General features: G+C 41.5%; 1 protein-coding gene across 2 annotated transcripts in view; it reads left to right on the top strand.

Annotated features, from left to right (window-relative positions):
* The window catches only part of TECRL (trans-2,3-enoyl-CoA reductase like), a 107,626-nt gene extending 95,203 nt beyond the window's left edge, over positions 1–12,423 (top strand). For both annotated transcript variants that reach the window (XM_034771756.1, XM_034771757.1), the window contains 4 exons: positions 2,594–2,651; positions 4,654–4,739; positions 6,019–6,064; positions 9,940–12,423. In XM_034771756.1, the coding sequence (XP_034627647.1) occupies positions 2,594–2,651; positions 4,654–4,739; positions 6,019–6,064; positions 9,940–10,067 (318 nt within the window). In that variant the 3' untranslated portion in view covers positions 10,068–12,423. The remainder of the gene's footprint in view (positions 1–2,593; positions 2,652–4,653; positions 4,740–6,018; positions 6,065–9,939) is intronic.
* The last annotated feature ends 5,621 nt before the right edge of the window (positions 12,424–18,044 follow it).

Below are 18,044 nucleotides of genomic sequence, written 5' to 3'. Positions count from 1 at the left end.
TGTATCTCAGAGTCAGTGGAAATGGATTACAATTGCAGTTTATGTTAACAATAAAAATAGTACTTACCCAAAGTAACAACTTAGTAAAAGCAGTCCAACTTAAGTGGAATATTCTTTTTCTCATCTTTTATAGTTGATTGCATGAAGAAATGGTTTTTAATTTTTTTTCCTGCAGAATATTGCAGACAGCAGTCAGTCCAGTGACAGGACCAGGTTTCAGGTCTGAGATCCAGGGCATTTATACCATTGAAAAGGGAGCCATCTCCCCAGATACAAGTGCTTGCTTCTAGTCTTAGCAGGTTCTCAGACACTGAAGCCTAAAATTGCAATATGTCTGAAAAATCTATTTGAGGTCATTTTTAAAGGGTCCTAAAATATATGACTACTGTTTTTCTTCCTTCATGGCTTGTCTTTATCAGATACCTCTGATTTGTATTAAGTATGTGCTTCTACATTCATGGTAAACAACAGCACGGAGTAATTTAAAAAGCTCAGCAGGCCTTTCTGAAAGTTGTTTCTATTTGAAGAAATAGAAGCAAACCAGCCAAGAGATAAATTTTCACATAGGGTGCATTTGAAATTTAAGATGAAAAAAATGTATGTACAACACATTAAGGAGATAAACATTTAAAATCTGGGAATTTGCAAAACTTCTGATTTTCAATGTGTGACCATTTTCTAAGACATTAGCTTAAGGGCTGGTTTATATTTAGCTATACTTCTCCATTTGGAGGATTACCAGCCAAATTTTAAAGAGGGAGATAAAAGCTAATTACAGCTGACGGCAGCGGCAGCATCAAAGGTAAGCTAATAAGAATCCCGGCAAAAATGCCCCTAACTTGCTTTTACTTACAATTGATTACAGAATTAGTAGGTGTTAAGTATAATTTATGAATGGGTGGTGCTGCACACTCATGTGTGTGTAACATATTTGCATTTGCGAAGTGTTTCATGTAATTACTTTTAACTTTGAAAATTTGTGTGTCTATTGTTTTGTAAAAGAAAAAAAGGCTGGGTGCTTATGTAATTTTTTAAATATTATTTTTGTCTGGAATATACCAACTTTAGCCACTTTTATGGTATTTTGGAATACATTTCCTCTTCTATCAATTGGCATTTTTGAGGTGCAGAGGTTTCCATCTTTTATTCATCCTGGGTAAAATATGCAGAAAAAAGAACTGGGTCTAATCCTGAAGTTCTTACCCAGCCAAAATTAAACTTTTAAATAGATCTGATCAAAATGCCCCAATGAAAAACTTTTCTGCTGAAAAATGGGGTTTCTTCAAAACTGATTTTTTTTTCACATTTAAATGCCTTTTTTTTACATTTTTAAATTTTTGATGGAAAATTTCACAATGAAATGAAGCAAACTCTTGCATGTTGTTTAATTTCAAATTGAATTTTTTGTTTCCTTTTGGTTTTTGAAAATTGAAATATTTTTGAAATTTCAGATTTTTGGTTTTTTGCTTCTCTGCTCCTTTTTCTTTTGTTGCCACTGAATATCGCAGAATAAAAATGTCTTGTTTGTTAGTTTGTTTTCCCTTTCTTTTCCTTTTTCTTTCCTTTACCACTGTAAGTTTTCTAAACTTCTCCATTGTAAAAGTTAGAGTATTAAAAGAAATATGAAATAATGTAAAGGTGTAACATTTCAAAAGTTGAGGAGAATTTTTCAGTTTTCAAAAACAGATATGAAACAATTTCAGTTTAAATTGACATGAAAATTGTGATCCATTTTGTTTTGATATTTTCTTGTGAAAAACAGAAAAATTGCTAAGAAAAAAAAATAGAATTCTGTTAAAAAAAAAGCACCAGTTTTCAATAACAGCAGCATTTTGCTTACTATTACTTGTATCGCAGTAGCAGTTCAAAGCCCCAATTGAGATTGGAGCCCCATTGTGCTAGGTGCTGTACAAACAGTCCTTGCCCCCAAAGAGTTTACAATCTAAATAGAAAAGATAAAGTGGGGGAGAGCAAGCAGAGATGAAGTGATACAGCCAGTCATTGGCAGAGATGGGAATAGAAAACCCAGGTTTTCTGAAGGCTGATCCATTGGATCTATTCACTGCACCACACTGCCCTTCATGGAGCAATTCCTTCTGAGTAATATTTGACAAATACATTATCTAGCCCATTTCTTTTCATTGTGTAACTTATTCAGCACATGGTTTTTGTGATCCTTGATCAACACAAAGACGGTCTTGAAAACATGGAGGAAGAATGGGCATAATGTCTGACAGTGAGACAGGGAGTTCATCGCTTAGGTCCTGATTCTGCTCCCACTACAATGGCTGAACTCTCATCAGCTTCCATGGGGCAGGATCAAGATGTCATGGACTCACAGGTTGTGCCCACTCTTGGCCCTGTATGGTCCTGGGGGGAACCCCCTTCAGTGTGATAGCCCTTCTCGGGGCTCTCACAATGAGTGTAACATATTTCTCTTTGAATGGGTTTCTCAATATATATATTTTTTTTTAATGCTCTGCTATTCTTTTGAATGCAGAGTTTAATCCTATTGCTGGAATCAACCAGTCATGCAGTTATCTGGTAACATCCAAAATGTGTAACAGTGACCGTGCTTTAATTTGTTTTGCAGATGTGTGAAGCTGGAAATCATTTTATCAACGTCGCTTTAGTCCAACAAAATCACTCAGGTTTGTCTCCCCCTTACTTTCCCCCCCACCCCACTTACTTCATACTGAATTGCACTTTATTTATGGACCTTTCCCTGATATACTGTAACCTCTACGTCTGTCTACAAAATAAAGAAAGATGAGCGAGATATCATGTCATTGTTATCACACCTGCTAAATAAATGTGGTGATATTTGTAATATTGCTGTTCTAAAGCTTGCAGCAAATTTGTCTTCATTATAAATATCCACAATTCAGCTTTTGATTGGAATGTTTAAATGTATTAAAACATGCTGTCGACTGACAATGAAGGATTTAATTTTAATGACGATTCAACAAACATTAAAATAACTAATTTGCATAGTTTTCTGCTCTAAAATTGGAGTGTGCGGAAATGTGCTGTTAAAATGTGCTCCACACCTCTCATTTTTGCAGAGCATTTTGGATTTAGGGCAAATAATTATAACTACAGCACATTTTCTAGAAAGAACCATGTATTGCACAATAATCGTTGTTTTTCTTAGCATAGTCCCCATTTCAAGAAACCACTTATTCACATGCTTAAGTCAATCTCTATGCAGTAAAGCAGTTAACCATGTGCTTAAAGTTAACCATGTGCTTAACAGGGGCCACAATGTGCAGTAGAAGCAACAAATAAACGTATTTATTTATACACACAACCTCATCTCTAAATACCATTACAGTGTCAACAACATTATGGCCATTGTGAGAGCTGAAAGGTATTTGAATCAGTCTCACGCGTTGCATTTTGTAATAGCAACATTAGCATAATGGAACGAAAATGTCAGGTTCTGGAATATAGCATTATCTTATTGTATTATTGTTATTTTATTTGATTATTACTGCAATGCACTTTCTTTCTGAGTTCTAACTATTTTCCCGGGAAATTCTGTTACTATGACATGAAAATTGTTTTTTAAGAAGGCTGGAATTCCAAAGGGGCCCAGGTGATGTAGGCATCCAGTTACCATGGACTCTGAGAAGCTCTCCCCAGTACTCTTCCCCTCTGAATGCCATTAGTGCCCACATGGGAGCCCCATTGGGTTCAAAGCACCAACCAGTAGCGCTGGGCTGCACCTGAGCAGTTTTCCAGCACTTCTTTTGACCCCTAGAATGGATTCCAATAGTCCTAACAGCTGTGTAACAACGGGGGACTCTTGGCCAGCAGCTTCTGCCTCCCCTCCTGACCATGCCCAAGACAGCCCGTACAGGAGGAAATTGGCCTAGCACTGGGGGCTTGGGACATAAGTGCTGGAACATACTGAGCTGAAGGAAGTACCGGGATTTGCTGAGCCTGGTACCACTGCCAGAGCAGGGCACAGCCTGGAGAGTGCAGCGAGAGGTACCACAGCCTCCCAGTGCCCCTGCTCCACATGGAAAGTCCCTGCATTCAGTCCGCAGCTCCTCTCCCCTCCCCACCGCTGCTGCCCCACCCAGGGCAGGGGGCTGGGGAAAGCACCAGGGCCTCCATACCCAGCCCACTGCACCAGAATGACTCCACAGGCCGAAGGGTCCTGGCAGGAGTATAGTGCCCCCACATCCCTGTTTGCTGCCCATGGCCAAATTGATCTGGCCCGGTGTCAGCAGGGCTCCCGTGGAGAAGTGAGTTTGGCACTTCTTTTTTCAGGACTCAAGCACTGGTGGCAGCAGGTTCTGTCAGTCCTATGGTTACACCTGATGGCAACTTCAGCCACTAGGCGTGAGCCTACTGGTTCTACTCTGAGGCGGTGAACGGTCCCATGCTGAGAGCCGTGTCTCTCTGCATGTTTGTAGGGCGTAGGCGAGACCCACTGGTCAGCGTGTCGTATTGGTCCTCTGAGCCCCAGAGCACAGGAGTCTGTTGGAGCCCCAGCTCACGCTGTGGGGACTTGTGCTTGTAGCTCTGGAGGTTCCTTCCTTCCTGTGTGTCGGTGCAAACGGTAGCCGTCGTATGTGCAATGAAGTCGGTGATCCCTGCTGTACTTACATTGTGGGTTTGTTTGTGTTTCCTTCTTTCCCAAAGGGAATAAAGCCTCTTTTCCAAGTCCAACTTACAACCCCTTCACATGGCTATTCACACTGGTTTCCTGTCCCAACTACACATACGAGGTATGCTGTTTTCTTCTCTGTGTGGGGGAAGGGCAGCCCAGTCAGGTCACAGCCCAGGGTGCGCCAAGCGTGCTCATGGTGAACATCCCTCCTCTTTAGTGCAGTCTCCTCAACTCCAGACACCTCACAAAACCTCGCCCGCCCCCTCCTGTGATAGACCCCTAGCTTCTGGCTGAGTTACTAAAGTCCTCAAAGCTTGATTTAAAGACTTCAAGTTACAGAGAGTCCACCATTTACACGGGCTTAAATCTGTCAGTGACCCATGCTGCAGAGGAAGTCGGACCCCTCCCCCTTGGGTCTCTGCCAATCAGACTTGGTGGGAAATTCCTTACAGACCCCAAATGTGGTGATTAGTTAGACCCTGAGCAAGTGGGTGAGACCCACCAGCCAGACACCTGGGAAAGAATACATTGTAATATATGGAGATATACCTATCCTATCTCATAGAGCCAGAAGGGACCTTGAAAGGTCATCAAGTCCAGCCCCCTGCCTTCACTAGCAGGACCAAGTACTGATTTTTGCCCCACATCCCTAAGTGGCCCCCTCAAGGATTGAACTCACAACCCTGGGTTTAGCAGGCCAATACTCAAACCACTGAGCTATCCCTCCCCTGCATGTAGCGTCCATCTAGTGTTCCATCACTGGCCATTGGGGATTTTTGCCACTGGCAGTCACTGATGGTCCACATGCCATTGTAGGCAGTCCCATCATACCATCCCCTCCATAAACTTATCAAGCTCGGTCTTGAAGCCAGTTAGGTGTTTTGCCCCCACTGCTTCCCTTGGAAGGCTGTTCCAGAACTTCCCTCCTCTTATGGCCATTTGTATATATGCATTTGTTCTTGTGTCCACATTGGCGCTTAACTTAAATAACTCCTCCCCGGTATTTATCCCTCGGATGTATTTATAGGGAGCAGTCATCTCTCCCCTCAGCCTTCGTTTGATTAGGCTAAACAAGTCCAGCTCTTTGAGTCTCCGCTCATAAGGCAGGTTTCCCATTCCTCTGATCATTCTAGTAACTCTTTTCTGCGTCCTCCTCCCCCAACTGACCCTCAGAGTCACCCCCAGCCTCCCGTGCAGATGATCCCCTCACTCCTGTCTGACGCATTGGATGCTCACCTTTTATCCAGCCACCCAACTCATTCTACCTCCTAGCCGCAGTGCAGTAAAGACACCCAACCTTCTCTGCTTCCAGTGGATGGCAGTGGGAGCCGTTGTGTACAGAGTACAGTTAAAATCTCGCCATAGACAGGATTAACAATTTGCCTTTCTTCATATAGATTGGGTCTTGGATTAGTTTTACGGTGATGACACAAACACTGCCAGGTAAGACAATCGCCAACTGGAAGCAAATGAGATGTAAATGCGTTATTGGCAAAAGTGAGTTTTGTAAACCTAAAACCACCCCAAAGAATAATTGATGGACTATCACCACCAAATCGTTCTTTGTACCCCTAGCACATCACTCTTCAAAGTGTCAGCTTTAGGAACCTGGGTACCTGGTGGAGCTGGTTAAAATTTTCCAAAAAACATTTGTGGTGGTGGTTGAAAACTTGCCTTTTTTGGACATCAGTGACTTGTGTGAAAAAAATATTCTTTTAAAATATTTTGTAAATAAAGAAATCTGAAATTTTATAAAAAAATTCTATAGAATTTTTTTCATTTACCATTCATCATTTTTTCAAGTACACCTCTATCCCAATATAACGCGATATAACACTAATTCGGATATAATGCGGTAAAGCAGTGCTCCGGGAAGGCGGGGCTGCGCACTCCGGTGGATCAAAGCAAGTTCGATATAACGCGGTTTCACCTATAATGCGGTAAGATTTTTTGGCTCCCGAGGACAGCGTTATATCAGGGGTAGAGGTGTATGACGTTTTCTGTTTGTTTGTTTTTAATTGGACTTAATTTAAAAGAAATTTCACCAGGGAACAGATTTCCAAAGATACTGAGGGCACCTAAAAATGCAGATAGGCGCCTCTTGGGATTTTCAGAAGTGCTTAAGTGAGTAGGCACCTAACTCCCATTGAAAGCCTGCATAGGATCTTTTGAAAATGCCACTAGGGGCCTATCTGTGTCTTGAGGTGTCAAGGCGGTATCCCCACTTTGAACTTTAGGGTACAAATGTGGGGGCCTGCATGAAAACTTCTAAGCTTAACTACCAGCTTAGTTCTGGTCCGCTGCCACCATCCCAAATCTAATTCCCTTCCCTGGGTAGCCTCGAGAGACCTTCACCAATTCCCTGGTGAATACAGATCCAAACCCCTTGGATCTTAAAACAAGGAGAAATGAGCCATTCCCCTCCTTCCTCCCACCAACTCCTGGTGGATCAAGATCCAAACCCCTTGGATCTAAAAAACAAGGAAAAAATCAATCAGGTTCTTAAAAAGAAGGCTTTTAATTAAAGAAAAAGGTAAAAATCATCTCTGTAAAATCAGTATGGAAAATAACTTTACAGGGTAATCAAACTTAAAGAGCTCAGAGGACCTCCCTCTAGCCTCAGGTTCAAAGCATAGCAAACAAAGATAAACACTTTAATAAAAGGTACATTTACAAGTTGAGAAAAACAAAGTAAAACTAAGACGCCTTGCCTGGCTTTTTACTTACAAGTTTGAAATATGAGAGACTTGTTTAGAAAGATGGGGAGAACCTGGATTGATGTCTGGTCCCTCTCAGTCCCAAGAGCGAACAACTCCCAAAACAAAGAGCACAAACAAAAGCCTTTCCCCCCCCAAGATGTGAAAGTATCTTATTCCCTTATTGGTCCTTGGGGTCAGATGCCAGCTAGGTTACCTGAGCTTCTTGACCCTTTATAGGTAAAAGGATTTTGGAGTCTCTGGCCAGGAGGGATTTTATAGTACTGTACACAGGACAGCTGTTACCCTTCCCTTTATAGTTATGACATGAGGTGTCTAAATTCCTCTGGAAATCTAGCCCCATATGGCTAAGCTGACCAAAAAAATCATGTTTTGTTTTTGTTGTTGTTACCAGAAAATAAGAAATGGTACACACACAATTTTGCAATTAAAATAGATACTTAAATAAAAGTGATTTCAAGACTGGATGAAAATGTTCATGACAAACTAACTGAAAATGATTTTTTTTTTAAATTATCACAATGTAAACAAAACTATTTTCCAAACAGCTTTATACATAGTTACTATAGGAAAGACGTGAGCGTGTAGCGAGGGTCATGGTGCTATTGAGTTAAGAGGCAAGTAACAGAATGAGCTGCAGGATAATTATCCTTCCCCTGCTTGCCCTGAGGTACCCCAGACATCTCTCAGCGATGCTTTTTGTTTTGCTAAAGGATGCTGGAGAGTTCACATCTGACGCCCTGTGCTGTTCTAATTCTTCTTCCATTCATTGTATTCTTCCTTGCAACACTTTCTACTCTCTTGCCTTGTTAGCGCCTAGTATATTGTGTTGGAGCACTTTCTGGAAGCCAGATTAACGAACCTGCAAAAGCCTCCTCAAAGCGGCTACCTATTCATATAGATTGGTGTAGTTTGTGGCAACGTAAGTGTACCATGACACTGGTATCTCTCCACCACTACAATGTGCTAATGTTTCTAATACCTTCCACCTTGTTTGATGTACACTTAGGGTATGTCTCCACTGCAGTCCATGGTGTGATCGCAGCATGGGTACACAGACCTGTGCTGGCGCAGCTCAAAGCAGCAGTGTAGACATGATGTTTGGGCTTTATCACAAGCATGCCAGGAACCTTAAGCACAAATGTTACTAGCCCGATGTCCATGCCCCCACGGCTACACTATTATTTTGGGATGTGCTGGCATAGGTAAAGCTAGTGCAGGTACATCTACCCATGTTGCAGTTACCCCTTGGACTGCAGTTTAGGCATACCTTAAGGTCTCAGACTTTATACGCCTGGTAGTAGGTACCTTTATCAATGCCAATGGTCTTTTTTTTTCTTTTCTGGCATGTTACCTTCTGATTGTGCCTTTAGGGCCTGATTTAGCACCCACTGAAGTCAATGTGACTGTCTTCTTTCACTTCAATGGGCTTTGGATGAGGGCCTTAAAACAAGAGCTCATCCCTCAGAGAGGCACATTTCCTCCTTTCAGGCAGGAAAGGTAGTAACTTGCCACACCCCTTGATGGGTGAGAATTCTTAGCTTCAAGCACGTGAAATCCTGGCTCCAGTGAAGTTAATAGCAAAATCCCCATTCACTTCAGGAGGGTCAAGATTTTACCCCACGTGTCTGTTCACATGCTTCAAAATAAGCAGTGGTTTTTTTTATTTATTTTATTTTTCCTGGATTAGGGCCTTGACATAACTGAAACACAGAACGAATAGCCCAAATTATATTTGAATATAATCCACGATCAACGAACCAGAGAATTCAACAGCTCACATCAACCTCCCCCTGTAATAGTTCCCATCCAAATTACATGGCTATTCAAAATGGTAAGGCAGAATTGTCCAGTGTTTAGGGCATTAGTCTAGGACTTGAGTGACCTGGGCACAAGCTCTCTCTCAGACACAGACTTTCTGTGTAACCTAGGGCAAGTCACTTAGCCTCTCGATGCATCCGTTCCTCAACTGTACAATGGGGATAATAGCCCTGCCCTACCTTACAGAGATATGGCGAGGATAAGTACATTAAAAGACTGTGAGGGACGCAGATACTATGGTAATAGTGCTGGTCGTGAATTTTTTGATGAAATATTTTTTCATCAGAAAATGATGCTTCTCAGAAACCAAAACTTTTTGCAGGAAAAGGTTGGTTTTGATGAGTTTCCCATTTGGAAATCGTTTATTGGGGGGGGGGGGGGGGGGGGGTATAAAGCTTTGAAATTGTCAAAACATCCCATTTCAACATTGGCAAAACAAAATTTCTGATTTTGGTGTGAAACAACTTTCTGTTTCAAATGTAAGTTAATTTACAGTGAATTTTAAAAAATGTAAAAAAGGTTAAAATCAAAGCTCAATGTTTCAATGGACCCAATCCGATTTCTTTTCCGATGAACATTTTTTAGATTTTCAACGTTTCATCCTAATTGTAAACAGGAAATATGGTGAAGGTCTCAAAAATTCTCCCAGGATGGGAAAACCATTTCCCACCCAGCTGTAGACAATGATGGGGGTATGTAAGATACACAGATGTGCTTAAGAAATGTAATTTAAAACATGGTAAATATGAATGTTGTTGACACACATTTTCTTCTTTGCAGTTGGAATCTTTGCTTTCCTGATGGCCATCCAGATGTCCCTCTGGGCCCAAAAGAAACACAGGCTTTACCTGAAGAAATATAATATGGGTGCGCTTAGGAAAACAGCCATGATTCCATTCATCTTCTAAGCTCTTCAAGCACTAGCAGCCCATAGTCACTGTTTGAGAACTGATTCTGGAAATAAATGAACCCTTTCATTTAGTAACCAAAGAAGGCTTGGGCAAGAATTGTTGAGTATCGTTTTCAGACAATTAACATCAGAATGGGGCGTTTTGAATTAAGTGAACAGAATCTGGCTTTGCACCCTCGGTTTGTGTTAGATGATACGATTTAATTAGAGCTTGTGCAATGGAGCTAATCAGGAAGACAGGAAACTCTGTCTTGTGAATGTTGGGCCAAATCACCAGCTGGTGTAAACGGGTGTTGCTCTGTTTCACCCGTGGGGTGATGCTGATTTACTCCCTGTGAGGAGCTGGCCCCTTTAAGGTTCAATAGCAAATGCAGATCAGATTCTGAGTGTTTTGCATTGCAGGAAATGCCACAGCTTTAATTGTATTCAAAGCAGCATGTTCTGTGTAAATCCCTCTAAGCTGTACCACCAAACAGTGTTGGTTTATACAGTATTAATTAGGGTAGCTTTGCAGTTTTGTTTTCCTGAACCAATTCCTGACTACTAGCAAGTTGTTTGATGATGCAAACTGGCTTAAAGTCAGCACTGTGGAGAAGTCTGTTTTTTTCCAGGAGGCAGCATGGCCTAAGTGGATCGAGTGAGGATCAGGCGAATGAAGTTCTAATTCCAGTCTTATGAACATAGACACTATCACAATGGGTCAGACCAACGGTCCGTCTAGCCCAGTATTTGTCTCCAACTGTGTTGGTACCAGAGCGCCAGGGGGAGTGCTCAAAACAGGGCAATTATGGTGTGATCCATCCCTCTCTTCCCCTCCCGGCTTCTGGGTGTCCCAGGTTTAGGGTCACCCCAAGTATGGCCCACCTTGCCATTTATGTGCTCTGTTGCCATGAGGAAATCACTCATGCTGAATTAATCACAACAGATTTAATGGAACTGTTTGTGCAGTAAGGTTCTACTCAGTGTCAGTAATGGGATCACAAATTGGTCTGTAACCTCTCAGTGCCTCAGACTTTCCATCTCAGGCTAACACTTATCCTCTGTTTATAAAGCACTTTGAGATCTTGAGATGTAACCTGTACCTAAATACCAATCATTACTGGAAGGGAGAGGATCCCCACCAGAATTCAGGGCCTATCTTGGTTCAAACATGCCAGGACAGGTACTCAGCTCGTGCAAATGGGCAACACTTCATGGATCTCATTTGGCATCGCGTGCATCTTGAGGTTGTTTTTGGAAATCAAGCCCTGGTTTGAGTTGCTTAGTCAGTTTTTTCTTTGGTTTCTTTTTTGAGTGTCATCATTCTTTTCAAAGGGAAGGGCTTTTATTCAAATCCTTGGAAACTCTACGTAAATTCATTTGCAGGGCAATGGCTCCTTTAGTACGGAGTAACACAATTTTTAGAAGCAAGGTCTGATGGAATTATACTAGCTTTGGAGAGCAAAGGGGCCAGAGTTGCCTCCTGAAGCATTGATGCACGAAACCCCACATCTTCAGTTCTTCATTCTATTTATTTGGCACCTTAATAGATGCTTCTCACATCCTCATGGCAGGTTAAAAAGCCTGGCTGAAAACTTCAATGATGAGTGTAGAACCAAGCTACAGTAGCAAAGCAGGACAAGTTCAGGCTCTGAGAGAAACTGTTCTCTTGCCTAGCGGCACTGTGCTCAAGGGCTCTAACAAAGTTAATTTGTCCAATAAATTGGGTTCATATCCCTCTTCAAATGTCTAATCTACAGGCTTGCAGTGTTTATCCTGTTAGCAAGACAAGCAACAATTTATGTGTGTTGACTGTTATAAATATTCAAGTGAAATAGTAGCCAAGACACATTGTAAGTTTCAGCAATTCTGCTAGACTGGTAGGTAGAGTGAAATATTTTGTTTTAAAAACTTGGAAAGGAAGAAAACAACTGAGTTTGGTTATATGGTGAGGGTAAGAAAGAGAAAGGAATAAGAAAGGTTGACTTGAAAATTGTTTAAGGTAATGATGAAAGGGAAAGGCATATATGAATTTTTGCCTATGACAACATCTTTGGTGGACCCATAAGTCCTGGGAGATGCACATATCTTAGTCCTTTCAGTGAAATGTAGCGGATTACACCGAAACAGATTAGAAACATGTGGTGACATGGTGCGTACCAAATAAATCCTGTGTAAGGATGATGTATGTAAAGAATAATTGCATTTAATTTTGGTAATGTAAATACATAATTTCCCATATATTTTTTTAAACCGGTGAGCTGTTAACACCTGGCATTTTTTTTTCATTGCTGCCTATATATACCAGAATCACTGTGAGCAACCAATTAGCTAAAATTATGTCCCATAATAAAGATCTATTTTAGAAGATGGTATTTGCTGTATGCTTTTGTGTTCCAACTTCCAATTACATTCTTTGTAAAGATGTGTTTGATACACTCTTACAAACATAGGGTTCAAAGGGATCTCAAAAGGTCCCCTAGTGACCCCCCTGCTCTGAGGCAGGAGAAAATAGAGCTAGACTATCCCTAACAGGTGGTTGTCTCACCTTTTTAAAAAACCTCCAATGACCAGGATTCCCAGCCTTCTTTGGTAACTATTCCAGCATTTAACAATCCTTATAGTTAGAAAGCAACTTTTACATTAAAGATTGTTTTTTTTTTCCTGAAAGATATGTCCTAGGAATTATTTGGGGGAAGTTCTGTGGTCAGGAGCTCAGACTCAGTGATCACAATGGTCCCTTCTGGCTTTGGAATCTTTGAATAACGTAAATCTCTCTCGCTGCAGATTAAGCCAATTACTTCTTATCCTAGCTTCAGTGGACATGGAGAACAATTGATGAATGTCCTTTTTATAACAGCCCTTAACATATGTGGAGATGGTTATCAGGTCCCCCCTCAGTCTTCTTTTTCTGAAGACAAAATATACCCCTAGTTTCCCCCACCTCCTTTCCAGCTATCAGGCCAGAAACTCAGCCAAAGAGGGAAATTAGATTGGTGTGGCATAATTTTGTTCTTGACAAATCCCTGTTGGCTATTTACTTACCCCATGTTATCCTCTAGGGGTTTACAAAGATGGGTGACTAGAGGGCACTGTGGAGCCTGGGAAGGATACAGGTATGAAGGGGGCCCAGGAAGGGTCTGTGGGAAAGGCCTGCAGACCGGCTGAGGTAGGAAGAAGCCCAGAGAGGAAGCAGCATGCTTGTCTGTATAGACACACCTTGCCTGCTTGATACAGGGTCACTGAGCTGAAACCCAGTTTTGAGGGCGAGCCTGAGTTCCCCTACCAGCCACAGGAAGGAGGCATGAGGCCCCCTGAGCTAAGGAGATACAGACTTTTGAAAGCCCTAAGACTTTCAAGGGGGTGTACGGACCTCGGAGCCCAGAATCAGAGGGCTGAAACCTGCTGTGAGGACCTTGAGCTTCTGTTTGTTAGACTTTGTGTTACCCTGGAGGAGGAGGGGGGATTAGAAGTGACCTGGCCAGAGAGTCAAGTGAGTCACAAGCAGAGACACAGACCATTACAGGGTCAGAGGCAGCTGTTGGCACTAGAGCCTACTACACCACACCCAGCCCGTGACGTGGTACCCCAGCCAGCAAGTCGACTCATCTCAAATTGCTTGAAGACCTTGTTAAGCATCAGAGCCTTCTGTCTTGGGGAATGTGGATTTCAATCTCAGTTTATCTGAGGCTCTTTATTCAAAGGGTCTCACACCTTCAGACATATATGCCTGTCTCCCATTGTCTTTAGATCCTTTAGGAGGAATTAACCCCTGGAATGGGTGATTACTGGAATCCAGATCCCTATGTAGAGGGGAATAGGTCAATTGCCTCCTGATTACGTAGGCAAAGAAAGAGGGCTATATTAATTTGAATTCTATTATATATTCAAGGCAGAGTTGACACTGATTCATCTCACTCCACCCTGCACCGGAAAAGTCGTTCTCAGCAACCAGCTATCAACAGGAGACAGGCTTAACTTTGGAAGGCAACCAAAGACACTGAAATCAGATCCTGTTAGAAGCAACTAGTAAATAAATGCAGGTGCACCAGACTGCAAAGTGGCTCAGCAAAATTCAATAATAGATGGGTCCTTCTTGTCTGCCCGAGAGGCAGCAACACAGTGAACTTACTGATAAGTAAACCTGACTCAGATGCCAGGTTGATGCAGCTAATGTTCACACACATCTCAGGAGATTCTTCACCAAGCTTCTAGGTTTGGGAAACATTGTCAGCGACAGAAGCTATGGGTTGGGGGGTGAGAACCAAAAACACCCCACGAACCTTTCCCACATGCCTCGCAGATGGGTCTGTAACCAAAAAATGATATTTTACATGATTAAAAACCTGTTCCCCCAGACTTAAGAGAAGACCTGAGAAGCAGTTCCTTCTCAGATGTTCCACCGCTCTCTCTCTCAACTAGCTCTGGCAGCCCATGTCTGATGATTTAGCAGCCCACACATTCCCAAGGCAGTTCTAAATCCTGGACCAAATTTCTCATTGTGTCATGGCAACTTTGGATGCAATTAGGCAAAACTTTGCAGCTTAAAAAGAGGGAATGCCTGCTTCAGTGGGTTAGAATCTGGATTGGCCTGCAATTTTCCACAGAGATCTCTTCATTTCAGCCTCCCAAATGGCGAACCAAGGTTTTCCAGAAGAGAAGACCTAAAACTAGGTCCCTAAAGCAATATTTTGCCACACATGCAGGTGGCTGGATTGTTTCAAAGTTCTCAACGTCCAGCAGATGTTATTGGGAACCATTGGAGCTGCTTGGTGCTCAGCATGTTTGAAAATAGGGCCGTTTACTTAGTGTATGTATGTGCTGTTACGAGCCTACGTGCAGAACCCTGATTTGAAAAATCTTAGCTTGGGGTGTCTAGTTAAATGCCTGCCATACAAGACATACACTATATCCTCCACTTTCGATATTAGCTGACTATAAAGGAATGAGAGTAATAACGTCATCCTTTTATGGTGAAACTATAGCCAAAAAGACATCTAGTAGGACAGATGAATAAAAGGAGTTTCCCCTCCCTTTTAAAACTCGTATTATCATCAAAATACTCTTCATTTCACATTGTTTGGTATAAATTCAATGACTTTGAACTGGCTTTTATCACACTTGGAACCAGGATAAAGCAGCCTGATATCAAAGAGATCCTACTGTGATAGCTAAGTGTGTTAAAATAAAAATCACTGAATGCAAAGACTTGTACATCAATATAGAAGGGAAAGAAAACTACAGACCCATTTATCTAGTTACAGTTGCTACAAGTGCTGCTAAAGTCAAAGCAAACTCAAGCCATAAAGAGTTTTCCAAGAAGCTAATATTTCCTGTGTGATGTTTTATTTGCAGATCTTTTCTATTTTTTAGTTAGCTGTGAGAGTTGTCTTGAACACACATTCCTCATCAGCAGCATCCGTTAAAGGTTTTAGAGGAATGTACAATATGTTAATTCCAGGATTTGCATAGAGAAACTGAAATGAAATGTTAGGTTGTGATTGCATCAGACTGGATATCTGCTCTTTGTTCTTATTGTTGTGAAAAGTCTTGGTTGAGTCCCCTAATGCACATACTTAATAAGAATAAGAATAACCTTCACAGAGCGAAGGATTTGTGGGCATGTTTGCTCAGTGCCACTGTGGTTTGATAAACTTATTTTAAAAAGTCCTAACATGGATCAGCCTGAGTATTCTTTTCCCTGCACACATGAATCTTTAGCCTTTTTGTTTGATGCTTTCCACTCATGCCGTACAGACTTCTGCTCAGTAGGTGAAACGAGAGAAATAGCCGGTCATTTGGTTATTTGTATGTGGTAAAAATGACGAACTGCTAAGCACCCCACAGGGATCTGGGCATACAAAGTGCATCTGCTTTGGTCCATCTGACAATTGATTTGAAGACAGAAGAATCAAGAAAAACTGCAGAGGCATTTACAGTTTAAATCGGTATGATAAGGTTGGGAAATTCCCAATGGAATGATTGATGGAAAAAATCCCTTTTTTGCAAAAATCAAAATCTTTTCACTGGAAAATTTCAATTTTGTGGAAATTTGGGTTTTTTCCCCCCTCAGGACAATCAAACTGATGGCTGCCAGGCCAGAAACCTCTTGCTAATTTAATTTTCCCTCTGCAGGGAGATAGTGAAATTGACAAGAGCCAGCAACTGGCAAGCCAAAAGATTCCACTTGGCTGCTGTTGAAAGGATTTTTTTTTCTGGAAATCCCTTCCCATGAGATGTTTCACATTTCTGACTGTTTGTCCTGATTCAGGAAAAAAAATCAGTAACAATAATTTATCAGTGATAGGGATTTCTGTTTCCAGCTAGCCCTAGTACCCAGCAATATTAGTCAATTTCTTACTGAAAGAGCATCTTTTATTTTAAGAAAAATGCAGTCTCATTAGCTAGCTCCCTTCTGAAACTCATATTCTTAATGGCAGAAACAGTCTTTGCCAGACGGTCCTATTTTTGTCCCTACCATTCTGCTCAGGGAGAAAACTTTAGTTTCAAAATTGCTGCTATGGTTGGACACTTTCTTCTGCACCATTACGAGGCAGGCTGCGGTGGAAATATATCACATGAACATGTTGTCTCTTCCTGACACTGATCTCCTTGAAAAGCTTTGCTCTTTCTATTTGCATGAGTATTATAGCTGAGAGACACAATAACAATTTTTTAAATAACCATGAATTTTAAAAAATGGTAGTTTGCTAAGAGCTTTTTTTTAATTGAAGCCGTTTTCCAGGTTGAAGGGCATTACCACATGAGGAGCATTGATTGGAGGGTGTGAGGGACCAGAATGTGGTCACAGTGTTCTGTCAGGGATTAGTGGATGTGTCTTTTTGGAAAGAAATTTCACCTTTTCTGACAATTGAGCTTGACAGCAATGGATTAAAGATGACACATCTCCAATATTATATCTAATGAAAAGTACCCATCCTTAACCAACAGGGAATATTTGTCACACACAAGAACTTCGTATTCTTCCACTCTTTGGCTTACATCACATCTTTTCTCAATGCCCTTTGTGTGGCCTTCTGAAGTTGGAATCCTCCTAACTTACTCTCTTTAACTATTAAACAGACTTTAGGGCCCGAGCCAATGCCTAGTGAAGTCAGTGGAAAGACTTCCATTGACTTCAGAAGAGTCTAACAAGAAAGAAGCCATCAATGTATTCTTATTGCCCTCAACATATGATCTTCGCATAATCGTTAATGGATTTATCATCATAACACCTTTGTGAAAGAGGAAAGCTCTATCCCCATTTCACAGCCAGTGCAGTGAGAGTGAGTCACTCATCTAAAGTCACACAAGAAGTCAGTTGACTAGCAGAGAGGTAAATTTGTGTCTGATGAATCACAGTGGAGCGAACTATCCACCCTGCCATCCTTCTTTGAGAAAAAAAGACATACCCCATCTCCTTTGAGCCTCACTCTTCAGCATCTACTTTCCAGACCAGAAGCTATTTGAAATAATTCTCTGGCCAAAACCATTAAAGCTTATTCTTCCAATGCTGCTTGGCTACTTTTCCAACATAGTCGTATTGTACCTTAGCTCTGTGACAAGATAAGCCAGAAAGGGGGATGAAAGAATGATGTTGCTAAGTGCTTATTTGTGGGTATCTATTATTGTTTTTCTGGGTAACTAAGAACTCTCTCTACTAAAAGATGGGCTGGAAAAATCAAGGCCAGGATTTTTTTTTCAAATACAAGTACAGAAAGTCAGGCTTCTGAAGCCTTACATGGGCACCTAAGCAAATGGCCTGTTTTTTTCAGAAATGTTGAGCATTGACAAGCTTCGATACAAGTCACTGCAGGGTTTCTGCACCCTCTTCTGAAAGTGTTGTTACCCGCCATTGTCCTAGACTAATTTGTTCAGGGGGGTGACCAGTATGGCAGTGGCATTCAACCATTCTTCATTTGTGTATCCCTATAGAATTTCAAATGGAGGCGCAGACTCCTTTACACATCTTAGACACAGTCTCCAGATGTCTGTG

The sequence above is a fragment of the Trachemys scripta genome, chromosome 5 (genome assembly GCF_013100865.1).
Source record: "Trachemys scripta elegans isolate TJP31775 chromosome 5, CAS_Tse_1.0, whole genome shotgun sequence".
Taxonomy (NCBI): domain Eukaryota; kingdom Metazoa; phylum Chordata; order Testudines; family Emydidae; genus Trachemys; species Trachemys scripta.
The sequence above is the reverse complement of the archived record's forward strand: the minus strand, read 5'-3'. Positions and strand labels throughout refer to the sequence as shown.